Consider the following 14,733-nt stretch of genomic DNA (forward strand, 5'->3'; position numbering starts at 1 on the left):
AAAAAAAAAAAGAAAAAACTGCCAAAGCTTTACTTACTTTTAGCTTCAGAGTTTCTAATTTCCTCTAAATGTACAGATGAAGCTCTGACTGAGAAAAGACAGGCAGCACAGCAGCAGTCAGAGTCCACGGCGTGGGGACATGTGTCCTGGAGTAACATGACAGGGAGTTCTGAGAGTAGTGTCCTGTAGTCCTTCAAGTGGGTACACTTATCTGAAAAGTAAATCCCATGAAGGACCAGGGTTAACCCTGACCAGTCAGATCAAACCAGATACTAAATTTAGCAATTATTTCAAAAGGACTTGAGAACTCTATAAAAGCACTTATATCAAATATTTTTATTAAGAAAAAAAGAAAGACAGAAAGAGAGAAAGAAGGACAGGGAAAAGGGAAACAGAAAAAAAAAACCCAAAGGAACACACAACATCCACGTCACTTGCAGTATCGGTCAGCTTTCAACTTGGCTCTCCTGTTTAAGACAAAAAGCATCGATGTAAAATACACCATACAGAGTCAATTGCTAACACACAGAAAATTCATGCTCGGAAACTGCTCTATTTTCATAACTGTATCAAACATTCACAGTAAAGATTTTTATTAAATCCTTACCTTTCAATTTTCCTTTTATATAAAACTGATTCTAGGCTTATGAAACATATTTTGTAATATTTCACAAAGGTGGCCTAAAGGCTTTTTCACTTCACAAGAAAAATGATAGTTATTTATGAGTTAAATAAGTTTAAGCCTACCCTAAGATTCTACTGGGTGGCAATGGTGTTTTTTAAAAACTGTTTTTAAAGTTGCTAAACTAACAGATTACTCTATTTTAGAGTTCACAGTTGACTATACTTTATGTCCTTTTCTGACTTTTCAGAATCACATAATTAAATGTATTAATGTTCCGGGTTGAAAAATATTCTCCCATTAACGGATTTCACCTTTACCAACTCTACAAACCAGTTAACAGGAAGTACACAATTACGTATTATTTTATCAGATAATGGAAAGGATTAAAAGTGATTTGCATCTCCTGACTGACAGCGTTAAGCTGGCAGCCAACTTCCTTGCCCGCTTTTCCATGTGCTAGCTGTAGGCTGTTATTTACTGAAATAGAAATAAATTGGAACAAATATCAATAAAGTGCTATATGATAAGTATCTTGGACACTGCTGAGTCTCAGCTTACTAAAACGGGTTTGATTTCCCTTACCAAGCTTTGGTCTGTTTACAAATTCATGGATTTTTTTCCCTCAGTTTTTGTAAGCTTTACTTACTACTCTAATAGAACACACAGAATCTTAATATTACTCAAACAACTTTCTAGCCCTGTTCCTAATTCTTAAGGGAAGATGATGGGAAGCAAATTTATGTGAGGCAAACATGGTAACTGTTAACCAAAGAAATGGCCTGGTGGCTCAGTAAATTTATGAAAGTTTCAATGAAACCTGAAAAGCTAAAAGAATGCACGTATTTACATTCTAGTTATAACTTAGAAATTTGTTTTCAACATGCTTTCCCCAGACTTATGTCTTCTTTAGATAATATTACCACATAAATTAGAGATGAAGACAATTCTAAAACAGTGATATAAGAACACATTGCTTTTGAAAACTGCTGTAATTATGTAAATATACAATTACCTGTCCAGAAGTGTCTCGTGCAAAAATCCATCTTTCCGAGCCTTTTTAAGAATTTTACTATCTTCTTTGCTTATTTTGAGTTTGTGATCTTGGAAGCTCTGAAATTTCTTTCTGTAAAGAAAGATCTCTCATTGAAAAAAAAATCTGAAACTTTTACTGTTTCCTTATCAAATTCCTAATCTATTAAAAGTCCCCCCCCCCACAGTGGTGGGTGGTGGGGGCGCATACCCTTAATCTCAGCACTTTGGAGGCAGAGGCAGGCAGATTTCTGATTTCAAGGCCACCCTGGTCTACACAGTGAGTTCCAGGACAGCCAGGACTATACAGAGAAACTCTGTCTCAAAAAAAAAGTTTTTCCAACAAATAAATATTTAACAAACTTAATTGTATTTCTTTAAAAAATTGATAGTTTTTCTGTTACAAAGGTGATTTTTTTTATGATCCATCATGAGGGCTGCAATTTGGGTAGCACTGCAAAGCCTCCTTCTCCTGGGGATGCTGGTGGTTTGAAGCCCTCATGTCTGGAACATGAACGGCCCCTGGGTGGTATGACAGCTAATCTATTAGAGAAAAGGAGAGCTGACTAACCCATGTGCCTTTAGCTGTAAGCACTGGAAAAATAACTGGGAAAACTGAGGCCACAAGCAAAGCACTGAGCTCCATGCTCTATCTCCCTGAGTGTTCACTATTGGCTCTTATGGTCCTTCATGTTCTTTCCCGTCCTGAGCAGCCCTGAGTGTCAGAGTGAGACTAGAGGAGAGTACATACACATAGTTGATCTCACACTGCTTCACACTTCCCTTGTCTTCTTCTGGGATGTCATCCTTTTTCTTGGTTTCTCTTTCCGCACAGGATCTGATCTGGATATTGAGAGAACCCAACAGGTTACACATTCATCTTCCTCCCCCCACTTGCTTAGCAAGAGCACTCTAGGTGATTTCTCATGGAAACCAAGAAAACAATTAAGTCAACAATTAGATTTAGGAAAAGACAAGCTCAGAAAAGTGGTGTGTTTTTTATTTCATACACATATCATTTATAGAAATACCTGGAATTATATGTAAGCTGAAACAAGGCTCCATCAGACTGAAGTTAGCTACCTGGGAGCCTTGGGAGTTTATTGAGAACTTTACCATCAGATGAATATATCTATAACTTTTATAACTAAGTAAAATAACGAGTTGCATTAGGGAACTCTGCCTGGAAGAAGGACTTTCCCTTCCAGTTAGTAACTTACAGCAAAGTAAAACCAACAACTACTTTATGTGCTTCACACTTCTTCTCATGGACAGAGGACGTGCATTCACAAAGAGGGCAAAATCTTAGGGCCAAAGACCCAAAAGATCTACTAAGACTTTTATGTTTCTTAGTGGCTACTGTCATGGGTGTTAAAGTAGTTAATAACATTTTGCTTTTGCAGAGTCAGTCATGTGTTGCAGCACTGCCTCTAAGGATAAAAGCCAGGAAACACTTCGATTTATAAGAGACTTAAGTAAGGAGCAATGGAACCGTGGAAGACTATATAGGTGACAAAAAGACAAGGGGAAGACTTGTGCTACAGACATACAAGGACAGGAATCTCCAAAAGTAATAATAAAGAAAAGCAGAAAAGGTGTTTATAGAAAAGATATTTATATATGACAAAACAAGTAAGCAAGCAGCAGTAAAGCCAAACCAAGACAACAAGAGGGGAAAGGTAGGGCCAGGGCAGGGATGGGAATGGCTGAGCAAAGCAGGCAAGCGCTAAGAGCCTCTGAGTTCTCCACTTCAAAACTCTCATGCTTTGGCAGCAAATTATCTATCTTAAAAATTAGATATTAGAGCCGGGCGGTGGTGGCACACGCCTTTAATCCCAGCACTTAGCAGGCAGAGGCAGGCGGATTTCTGAGTTCAAGTCCAGCCTGGTCTACAGAATGAGTTCCAGGACAGCCAAGGCTACACAGAGAAACCCTGTCTCGAAGGAATAAAAAAAAAAATAGATATTAGAAAAACAGTAGAGTAACTTTGATCCAATCATTTCTCAATTACACTGTGCAAGTAAGACCACACTGGATATTTGATGAAAATGAAAGCACATGTGGATCAGGCCTGGAAAGTGACAAGTACTGGCTATCCCAGGTGTCCCAGACATCACCTACACTCTATAGGTGTTTACCTTTATCATTTCTTCCTCTCCTGCTGTCTTATTCTTTGCTTCTATATCACCTGCTTCATTACATCTAATAAAGCAGCTATTTGAGGCCAGTAAAGCCATCTTTCCCTAAATAAAACAAAGAAAAAAATGAATGAAACAAAGAAAAGCTATGAATGCTTGCAGAAATCTTAAGTCATTTTGCTAATTTAACATTTTCTCCCCCATTCTAAAATTAAAATTAGATAAAGCCTGTAAAACACAAAAACATACAGAAAGGGGAAACCAAAATCACCCCAAATAAATCTTAATTTTCACACATTATCACAATAAACACTTTAGTGCATTTTTCTACAGGTTGGAGACTGTATCTCAGTGGTAGAGCATTATACTACCATTTTCCTTCTTCTAGGAGGACAGAATTCTAACTACATAAAATTAATTCCTTTAATTCCTATCTCTAAAGATACAACTCATTAGTTAAGCTAAAGCCTACCTTCAAAGAAATAAAACTTATCAATAATATATAATAATTTATTGAAATACTAATATTTTGAGTGCAATTTACTTTTCTCCATAATTAAAAGCATTAAAAAGCTAGTCTTTCTCTATGCCCTAAGTGTAAGGGAATGCCAGGGCCAGGAAGCGGGAGTGGGTAAGTTGGTGAGCAGGGGGAAGGGGGAGGGAATAGGGAGTTTTTGGAGGGGAAACCAGGACGGGGGATAACATTTGAAATGTAAATAAATAAAATATCTAATAAAAATAAAAGAAAATGTGATGTTTGAATCTAGTAGCATATTTATAGCATCTCTCCAACATACCCAAACCTATAGGACACAATGAAGATGGTTCAAGAGACAAGTTCATATGCTTACATACAAAAACTGGAGAGTTCTCGTATTTACTTAACAGCACACTGAAAACCTCTAGAACAAAAAGAAATAACACCCAAAAGGATGGCAAGAAAAAAGTCATCAACTCAGCTGAAATCAATAGAAACAAATAAACACAAATGAAACAGAGTTGGTTCTCTAAGAAAATCAGTTAATATTCACAAACCCTTAGCCAAATTACCAAAAAGGCAAAGAGAGAATATCTAAATTTTCAAAATTAGAGAGGAAAAGAGGGATATAACAACAGACCAAGGAAGTCCAGAGAACCATAAGGACTTACTTTAAGAACCTGTATTCCACCAAACTGGAAAATGTAAAAATGAAAATTTTCTCAATACATATTCACCTACTAAGGTAAAACTAAGATCAGATAAACAATGTAAACAGACCTATAATCCTAGTGAAATAGATGCAGCCACACTACAAGTCTCCCAGCAAAACTAAAAACAAAAAACCCAGGACCAAATGGTTTTAACTCAGATTTCTACCAGTCTTTTCAAGAAGAGTTAGTGACAATTATACTCATTATTCCACAAAATAGAAACAAAAAGAACTCTGCCCTATTCTTTGTATGAAGCCAGTTTACCCTGATACCTAAACCACATAAAGAGCCAGCAAAGAAAGAGAATTATAGACCAATTTCTCTTATGAACATAGATACAAAAATTCTCAACAAAATACTTGCAAACCGAATCCAAAAACATATCAAAAAGATCATCCATAATGATCAAGATGCAGGGATGGTTCAACATAGGTAAGCTGATCAACATAATCTACCATACATACAGACAGAAATACAAGCCAGCCACTGGATGCCTCCTGAGATGCAGAAAAGGCCTCTGACAACATCCAGCACCTGATTTTCAAGATAAAAGCATTGAAGAGAGTTGGGATCCATCCGGGAGACATCTAAACATGATAAAGACAGTTTATAGCAGAGAGTGGAGATCTGAGAGATATTTGAGCATGATAAAGACAGTTTACAGCAAGCCCACAGACAACATCAACGTAAATGGAGAGAACCTCAAAGCATTTCCACTAATGACAAACAAGACGAGACTGTCCACTCTCTCCACACCTGTTCAATCTAGTACTTGAAGTCTTAACTAGTGCAACAAGATAGTGAAGATCAAGAGGATACAAGTAGGAAGGATAGAAGTCAAAGTATCTTTATTTGCAGATGATATGACAGTATACGTCAGTATCCCTAAAAATTCTATTTGGAAACTCCCACAGGTGATAAACACTTTCAGCAAAGTAGCAGGATACAAAATTGATTCAGAAAAATCCCTCCTATTTACAAATGGCAAAGAGTCCAAGAAATAAATCAAGGAAACACACCTTTCATGATAGCTTCAAATAATATAAAATATCTTGGGGTAACTCTAACCTTGCAAATAAAGACTTGTATGATAAAAACTTTAGTAAGACATTAAAGGAAAAACAACCTGTAGATATAGGAAGATGGAAAAATCTCTCATATTCACGGACCTGTAGGATTAATGTAGTACAACTGGCAGTCCTACCAAAAGCACTCTACACAGTCAATGCAACCCCCATCAAAATTCCAATACAATTCTTCAAAGATCCTGAAAGTTTTCAAGTTGATATGGAATTACAAAAACCCAGAATAGCTAAAACAATTTCAAATAATAAAAGAACTCCTGGAGGCATCACTAACCCCAGCCTCAAAATGTGCCACAGACCTGTTATAAAAAGTGATGTTGGCACAAAACCAGGCCTATCCATCAGTGGAATAGAACTGAAGACCCAGATATTAATCCACACATGTATGGATACCTGATTTTTAATAAAGAAGCCAGAAAAAGATACCATCTTCAAAAATGGTGCTGGTAAAACTGGATAGCTATATGCAGAAGAATTCAAATAGATCCATACTTATCACCTTGCACAAAACTCAACTCCAAATGGATCAAAGACCTCAACATGAAACCAGGTACATTAAGCCTGATAGAAGAAATCTTACTGGCAGAGAAGACTTTCTGAACAGAACTAATAGCACAGGCACTAAGATTAACAATTAATGAATGGGACCTCATGAAAATGAAAAGCTTCTACCCCGCAAAGGACACTGTCATTTCGACAAAGCAGCATGCTACAGAATAGGAAAAAATATGTTATCAATTACACATTTGATAGAGGGCCAACATTCAAAATACATAAAGAACTCAAGAATCTGGACATCAAGAAAACAACCCAATTAAACTCTTTCTTTTTCTTTTCTCTTCTCTCTCTCTTTTCCCTCCCTCCTCTGTCTGTCTTTGTTTCACTTTTTGAGACTTTGCTGTCCTGGAACTTGCTCTGTAGACCAAGCAGGTCTCTAAGTCATTTGTCCTACTGATCTTGACTATTCTAGCCTGTGTAAAATGAAAGCTCAAAGCAGTTTGGATTTGCATTTGCTTGATGACCAAGGATGTTGAGCATTTTTCTTTTCTTTTTTTTTAATTAGATGTTTTCTTTATTTACAATATCTCCTTTCCCAGGTTCCCCTAAAAAAACAAACAAACAAACAAACAAAAAAACAAAACAAAACAAAAACAAAAGAAAAAAAAAGAAAAAAAACAAAAGCTAAAACAATCCTCTGTTCCCTCCTGCTTCTCAGTCGTGTGAGTTTCCTTTATTAGGAATCTGTTGCTTAAACCAGCAAATAAAAAAAACCAGGCAGTCACCACGCCTTTAATCCCAGCATTTACGAGGCAGTCTGACCTTTCTAAGTAACAGTACTTACATCTTGAAACACTGGTTCCCATTGTTCTCTGGGACCAATTGCATCCGAACGCCCAACAACAAGTCCATCTGAATTTATACCAAGGTATTTTCCATAGCCAGACTTCAGGGCAATTCTTTGGTTTTAAAAAAGATAAAAAAAATGAGAGTAAGAATTTAACTATAAATAGTATATTGAGTATACTTATGTATCTGTATGTATGTATATACATAAATATGTATATACATATATAATAAATCCAGACCAGACATGTTTACAGTAGACACTATTCTCTATCTGTAACCTTACATTTTGCTAATATAATCATTATACAGTATCTTGCAGTGTGCAGCAATCATTTTCTGAAGGGATACTGTAGATATATAAAAGTCACCTTTTATGCTATTATACAATCTTACTGATTTCTCTGTTATATATACAACTACTATCTTTAGAAGAGTTTCCTAGGAAAGGAAGGCACTGGATTGAAGGTTATCAGAATCCCACCAGGCCAGTCTATTAAGTGCACAGATGTTAAACTTTTACAGTTTTTCAACCTGTTTTCAAGAAAAAGCTATAAAACCTTACCTTCTCACAAGAGCAGTGCTGAGAACTGAAAACATCACCTAGGCTAATGCTCTGAGCTACGAAGCTAGCTAAACATTATTTTAGTCATGCACTTTTGAAAATGTATACCCTGGGTATAATGACATGTGCCTTTAGTCTTAGTACTCAGGACACAAAGGCAGTTGGATCTCCGTGAGTTAGGGGCCATCTTTGTCTACATAAAAAGTTCAAGACCAGCCAGGGTACAGAGTGAAACCCTGTATTTAAAGGAAAGGACCAAAGAAAGAAAGAAGGAAAGAAAGAAAGAAAGAAAGAAAGAAAGAAAGAAAGAAAGAAAGAGAGAGAGAGAGAGAGAGAGAGAGAGAGAAAGGAAGGAAGGAAGGAAGGAAGGAAGAAAGAAAGAAAGGAGAGAGAGAGAAAGGGAAGGAGGGAGAGAGGAAGGGAGGGAGAAGAAAAAGAGGGAAGGATGGAGGGAGGGAGAAAAAAATGAAGTACATTTCTTTGTTAAGCTGATTTGGTTTGGAATCATGCAGAGGATTTACCTCTGGGTCTTTGAGTGTGGTTTCAGAGAGGTTTAAGTGAGGAGGCAATACACACCCTAATGTGAGTGGTGCCATCTTATAAACTGGGGTTCCAGAATATATAAAATGGGGAAAAGAAGCCAGCTGAGGACCAGCTTTCCCCTCTCACTTGTCAAAGGGATATGGAATTCCTGGCTCACACACACATGAACCCTGTGACCACTCCTTGACATGACCAACTTTATCCTCCAAACCACAAACCAAACTGTTTTTTCCTGAAGTTGTTGTGTCAGGTCTTACTGATAAGAAAAACAATTAACATGTACTTTTTAAAATGCTGAAAAATTCAATATGGGAAAATTGTACTGTATATAACTGCGTAACAGTCATTAGGGAGAATGACATCATGTTTTTCCATTTCCTTTTCCATCTCAAAGCTATATGGTGTTTGTTCATCTTCTACTGACGTCATCAGGACTCTGAATGCTATGCAGACATACTACCAAGTAACCACTTACTGCTTCTGCAGATTTGTTGTAAATACTTTCTTCATTTTCTATTGCTCATACTAACTTAAAGATTATTGACATTTTATCCATCTGATTTACTTCTAAGTCTTTCAAAGAAATATGAAAACCATTATTTAAATGTCATTTTAAAAATTATGATTTCTGAGTTTTATTTTGCCAACCAATCTCTAGGGATGCTGGATTGACTTCATATTCAGTTGGGGGCTGAAGATAATATATAAATCATTATGTTGATGTAATTACTACAACATTGACACTCAATTTCTTTATCTCCTACTCAAAATATCATTCTGTATCTTTGCACTTTAAGAACAAAACTTATCAATTGTTTTGTGTAATAAAGGAACATTCTTTGTTTATTTTCAGCAAATTTTCTTTTGCCTTCCTATCTCTTGACTTTTTCCTGAGAGAGGGTATCACTGTATCTCCGAGCTGGCCTAAACTTGTCCTCTCCTTCCTGAGCTTCCCGATGTCTGCCACCAAGTCTGTTATGTCTCTTCTGACTGCAAAATCTATGTTATATTATCACTGGCAGATCTTGATTTATGTTTCTATTCTTTTCAATCTATTTAATTTGGTCTCTTAACATTTTTCATTTTTAAGCTCTTAAGTTTTCTAGACAAAGAACATATCCTCTGAATATCCACATAAGGAGTACAGGTTCAGTATCCCTAATCCCCAAACTTCCAAAATCTCAAATTTTTAAGCCAAACATGATATGGATAACACTACAGCTGGCCTCCTACAATTATTCACAGTCAAATTCAGGAACAGTGACACATTGGATAAAAATATCTTCAGACAATGCATATATGATGTAAATAAAAATATGTGTACCTTCACTAATATATAAGTAGACATTCCCCAAATTCCCAAAATTGAAAATCCAAAATTTATAAATAACATGTTTTCTAAAGTCTTTCAATTAAAATTATTCTCTGACCTTATATTTACTAATATTGCAGTTCTTTTTACATAAGTGAAATTATTACTTTTTGAGACAGGGTTCCGTGTAACCCAGGCTGGCCCCAAACTCAATACATAGCCAAGATGGCCTTGAGCCCCTGCCTCTCCCCCTTTGTGTGGCATGAAAGGCATGCACCACCATGCACGGCTAAGTCAGAGTGAACTTTCAAGCCTTTAACTACTGTCCAACTAAGGCTTACCTGCAATCAGACAATTTGACAGCAGTAAACTGCTCTGGAGGACTGGGGCCTTCATCAACTATCGAAAAACAAAGATGGAAAATACACAACATTTGTTATAAATATATATATATATATCAAGGAATTTTGTGCTTTAAACACTAGTTTCCCTCCCTAAAATGACATATAAGGATATTAGGATATTTGGACACACTATAATAATATACTAACTATACTACCAAAATATCATTATTGAATTCATGCAATGAATTTATGTATTTTGTAAGACAGTTTGGCATGAAACTTAGTTACTTCTAATAAAATCTCATTTTTAAAAACACAGTACATAAATAACAGCATGTGAAATACTAAATGCTTTTATTTATTCCAGAAATATCCATTCTGGCCCAAACACACCTTTTGACTTCACAGTTACTTCATTCCTTGTGGTGCTTCCTTGTGGATAAGGATAAGAAGAAAATGTCTAAATGTCTAACTGTTAACTACACCCAGTTCTAACAAACTTCAAACAAACAAAAAAGCAAAAGAACCCTTCAAACTTCTGTTCAATTAGATTTTCTTCTTTCTTTACAACTACGACCCTATTTTTAAAGTAATTATTGTTATTATTATTATAATTATTATTATTACTATTACTATTACTAATTATTTTGGTTTTTTTGAGATGGGGTTCTCAGTGCTGCCCTGGCTATCCTCATAGATCTGCCAGCCTCTGCATCCAGAGTGCTGGGACTAAGGCGTGTGCTGCATCCACCCGGCTGCAATAGCAATTTTTCATGCGATTTTAAGGCTGTTTTCTATTTCTATAGAGTTTCTTCTATCACTAGTCAGAATGTTTTCAAATGACTATTCTAGAAAAAGACACTTGTCAACAGCTAATAAAGGACAAGGACAGAGAAACGTGCAGGAGTTCAGGTGGCCTTGCTTCAGATTCATGCACTAACTTTGTAATGCTTTCCTTGACAGGGCCTTCCGGTCACTGTCCCCACACAAACCTTCTCTGTGTGGAGCTCCCAGAGTAAAGAGTCCATTGTCCAGTGCGTGGATATAGGCTCCTTTATCCATCTCAATGGCAATAGTGCCTGAAATCTCCCCAAAGTTGGATACAGTCCACCAGATTCCTACAAAATAAAAATCAAAGTTTATCCCTTTTTTTTAGGGTTACTCAAAAGTTCTGTTGCTTTTAATATAACTTACTTTTTAAAAGCCTGTCATCATAAGAATCAATGCAGAGGAATCTGGTTTATACTGTACTGACTTCAAATTGTACCACCTTGTGTATGTCCTGTATAGTCCTCAGCGCTTGACACTGACACAACCCGAGTTACTCATATTTTACCAGTTTTGCATGAACTTGTTTGTTCACACATGTGGATTCCTGTGATTAGCATCACAGTCAAGATCACTCACTCTTTGCTTTTTTTGTTTTGTTTTATTTTGTTTCAAGATAGGGTTTCTCTGTGTAGCTCTGGCTGTCCTGGAACGCACTCTGTAGACCAAGCTGGCCTCGAACTCAGAAATCCGCCTGCTTTTGCCTCCCAAGTGCTGGGATTAAAGGCGTGAGCCACCACTGCCCGGCTTCACCACTGCCCGGCTTCAAGATCACTCTTAACACAAGACAGTAAGTTCCTCTGACTACAGACTTCATCCCTGCATGCTTTCTAGTAGCAATGCCTAATTTTCAGTCTCTGCCAAAGTAGAGCAAACAATACATCAGTTTTAGAATTCTTCACTGCCTAAAAAAGTTAGGCCGAGAAGAAAAAGTGCTCTCTTCTTGGGAATTCAAGAAGCTATCCCACAAAGCCAGGCGCGTGCTTCCGTGGTTTTGGTTGCCCGATCACCACACAGGCTAAGCTGTCAAAAAGTAGCAGACTATGAGCAGGACTCACTGAAGCTGCTCATCACCACTAAGTCAATCACTTTTGTCTTGTTTTGGTGGTGGTGGGGATCCAACCCAACACCTCACTTACAGCTGAGCGCAGTCTAGTGCTGCAGGCACTGACTCTGAATCTGAGAGCCACGCCAAACAAATGAAGGAACATGAAGTTGTTTATTTTTAGACCTTCAAAAGGTTTTGTTGTGCAGTCTCATTTACACTATGACAGTATTTTCTTTGTGCATTTCTACGTATGGTTAAAAAATATATTCTGCAGTTGTAAGTTATGTGTTTTCTGTATGTGAGAACAGTTGGCAAGTAGGGTACATGTTCAAATCTTTGTTGCTCTTTGAGTAATTCTACAACTTACTAATAATTGTTTTTAAAATCTTCAACTATGTCTAAGATGGGACCAGCTGGGAGGCACAGGCCTCAAAAGTGGGAGGGCAGCCAGGACAGGATCCTCTCTACATCCTTCTACACCTAGGAGTGACCGCAGCAGTAGATGCACAGCCCTCTCTGCCCCTTTCCTAAAAATGGAGAGCTTGCCTCCAGGGATTGCTCTAACCCAGGGACTCGGTGAGATCCGCCATTTTCTCTCCTGTGACTTTCTAAGGCAGGACCAGCTGGGAGGCACAGGCCTCACAAGTGGCAGGGCAGCCAGGACAGGATCCTTTCTAACTGAGACCACACCTAGGGGGGACAACAGATCCACAGACCTCTCTGCACCCTTCCCAAAAGCGGAAATCGTGTCTCCAGGGTGTGCTCTGACCCCAGGACTCGGGGGGATGACTGACCCACAGCCATCTGCACCCAGGTTTTACCAGAGGAGAGCTGATCTCCCAGAAGTGCTGACACAGGCTTACAGACCCACAAGAGGAACAAGCTCCAGCCAAAGACAGCAAGAACATCTAACACCAGAGATCAACAGATGGTGAAAGGCAAACGCAAGAATCCTACCAACAGAAACCGAGACTATTTGGCTTCATCAGAACCTAGTACTCCCACCACAGCACGTCCTGGATATCCCAAAACACCAGAAAAGCAAGATTTGGGTCTAAAAATCATATCTCACGATGGTGATAGAGGAATTTAAGAAGGACATGAATAACTCCCTTAAAGAAATACAGGAGAACACAGGTAAAGAGGTACAAGCCCTTAAAGACGAAACAAAAAAATCCCTTAAAGAATTACAGATCACGAGTAAACAAGTAGAGCCCTTAAAGAGGAAACACAAAAATCCCTTAAGGAATTACAAGAAAGTACAATCAAACAGGTGAAGGAAATAAAACCATCCAGAATCTAAAAATGGAAATATAAACAATAAATAAATCAGAAAGAGAGATAACCCTGGATATAGAAAACCTAGGAAAGAAATAAGTAGTCATAGATGCAAGCATCACCAAGAGAATACAAGAGACAGAAGAGAGAATCTCAGGGGCAGAGGACACCATAGAAAACATTGACACAACAGTCAAAGAAAATGCAAAAAGCAAAAAGACCCTAACCCAAAACATCCAGGAAATCCAGGACACCACGAGAAGACCAAAACCTAAGGATAATAGGTATAGAAGAGAGTGAAGACTCCCAAGGTAACGAATGGGCCAGTAAATATCTTCAATAAAATTATAGAAGAAAACGTCCCTAACCTAAAGAAAGAGATGCCCATGAACATATAAGAAGCCTATAGAACTCCAAATAGACTGGAACCAGAAAAGAAATTCCTCCCGCCACGTAATAGTCAAAACACCAAATGCACAAAACAAAGAAAGAATATTAAAAGCAGTAAGGGAAAAAGGTCAAGTAACTTATAAAGGCAGACCTATCAGAATTACACCAGACTTCTCACCAGAGAATATGAAAGCCAGAAGATCCTGGGCTGATGTCATACAGACCCTAAGAGAACACAAATGCCAGCCCAGACTACTATACCCAACAAAACTCTCAACTACCATAGATGAAGAAACCAAAGTAGTCCATGAAAAAACCAAATTCACACAATATATTTCCAAAAACCCAGCCCTTCAAAGGGTAATAAATGGAAACCTCCAACACAAGGAGGGGAACTAAATCCCTGAAAAAGCAAAAATGTTATCTTCCAACAAAACTAAAAGAAGATAGACACATGAATGGAATTCGAACTCTAACAACAAAAATAACAGGAAGCAACAATTACTTTTCCTTAATATCTATTACTATCAATGGGCTCAATTCCCCAATAAAAAGACAGACTATCAGATTGGGTACATAAACAGGCCCCAACATTTTGTTGCATACAGGAAACCCACCTCAGTGACAAAGACAGACACTACCTCAGAATAAAAGACTGGAAAACAATTTTCCAAGCCAATAGTCCCAAGAAAAAGCTGGAGTAGCCATTCTAATATGGAATAAAATTGACTTTCACCCTAAAGTGATCAAAAAAGATAAGGAGGGACACTTCATCAAAGGTACGATCTACCAAGATGAACTCTCAATTCTGAACCTCTATGCTCCAAATCAAAGGGCATCTACATTCATACAAGAAACTTTACTAAAGCTCAAGCACACATTGCACTACACACAGTAACAGTGGGAGACTTCAACACCCTACTCTCTGCAATGGCCAGATCATGAAAACAGAAACTAAACAAAGACACAGTGAGATTAACAGAAGTTATGAAACAGATGGATTTAACAGATAT

General features: G+C 37.6%; 1 protein-coding gene across 1 annotated transcript in view; it reads right to left on the reverse strand.

Moving 5' to 3' along the window:
* Positions 1–316: 316 nt before the first annotated feature.
* Frg1 (FSHD region gene 1) overlaps positions 317–14,733 on the reverse strand; it is a 22,576-nt gene continuing 8,159 nt past the window's right edge. The window contains exons 3-9 of the mRNA XM_031339613.1: positions 11,169–11,294; positions 10,174–10,231; positions 7,411–7,525; positions 3,793–3,897; positions 2,406–2,497; positions 1,638–1,748; positions 317–467 (exon numbers count right to left, since the gene is read on the reverse strand). Coding sequence (XP_031195473.1) covers positions 431–467; positions 1,638–1,748; positions 2,406–2,497; positions 3,793–3,897; positions 7,411–7,525; positions 10,174–10,231; positions 11,169–11,294 — 644 coding nt within the window. The 3' untranslated portion in view covers positions 317–430. The remainder of the gene's footprint in view (positions 468–1,637; positions 1,749–2,405; positions 2,498–3,792; positions 3,898–7,410; positions 7,526–10,173; positions 10,232–11,168; positions 11,295–14,733) is intronic.

This window comes from Mastomys coucha, unplaced genomic scaffold (assembly GCF_008632895.1).
Source record: "Mastomys coucha isolate ucsf_1 unplaced genomic scaffold, UCSF_Mcou_1 pScaffold22, whole genome shotgun sequence".
In the NCBI taxonomy this organism is placed as follows: Eukaryota; Metazoa; Chordata; class Mammalia; order Rodentia; family Muridae; genus Mastomys; species Mastomys coucha.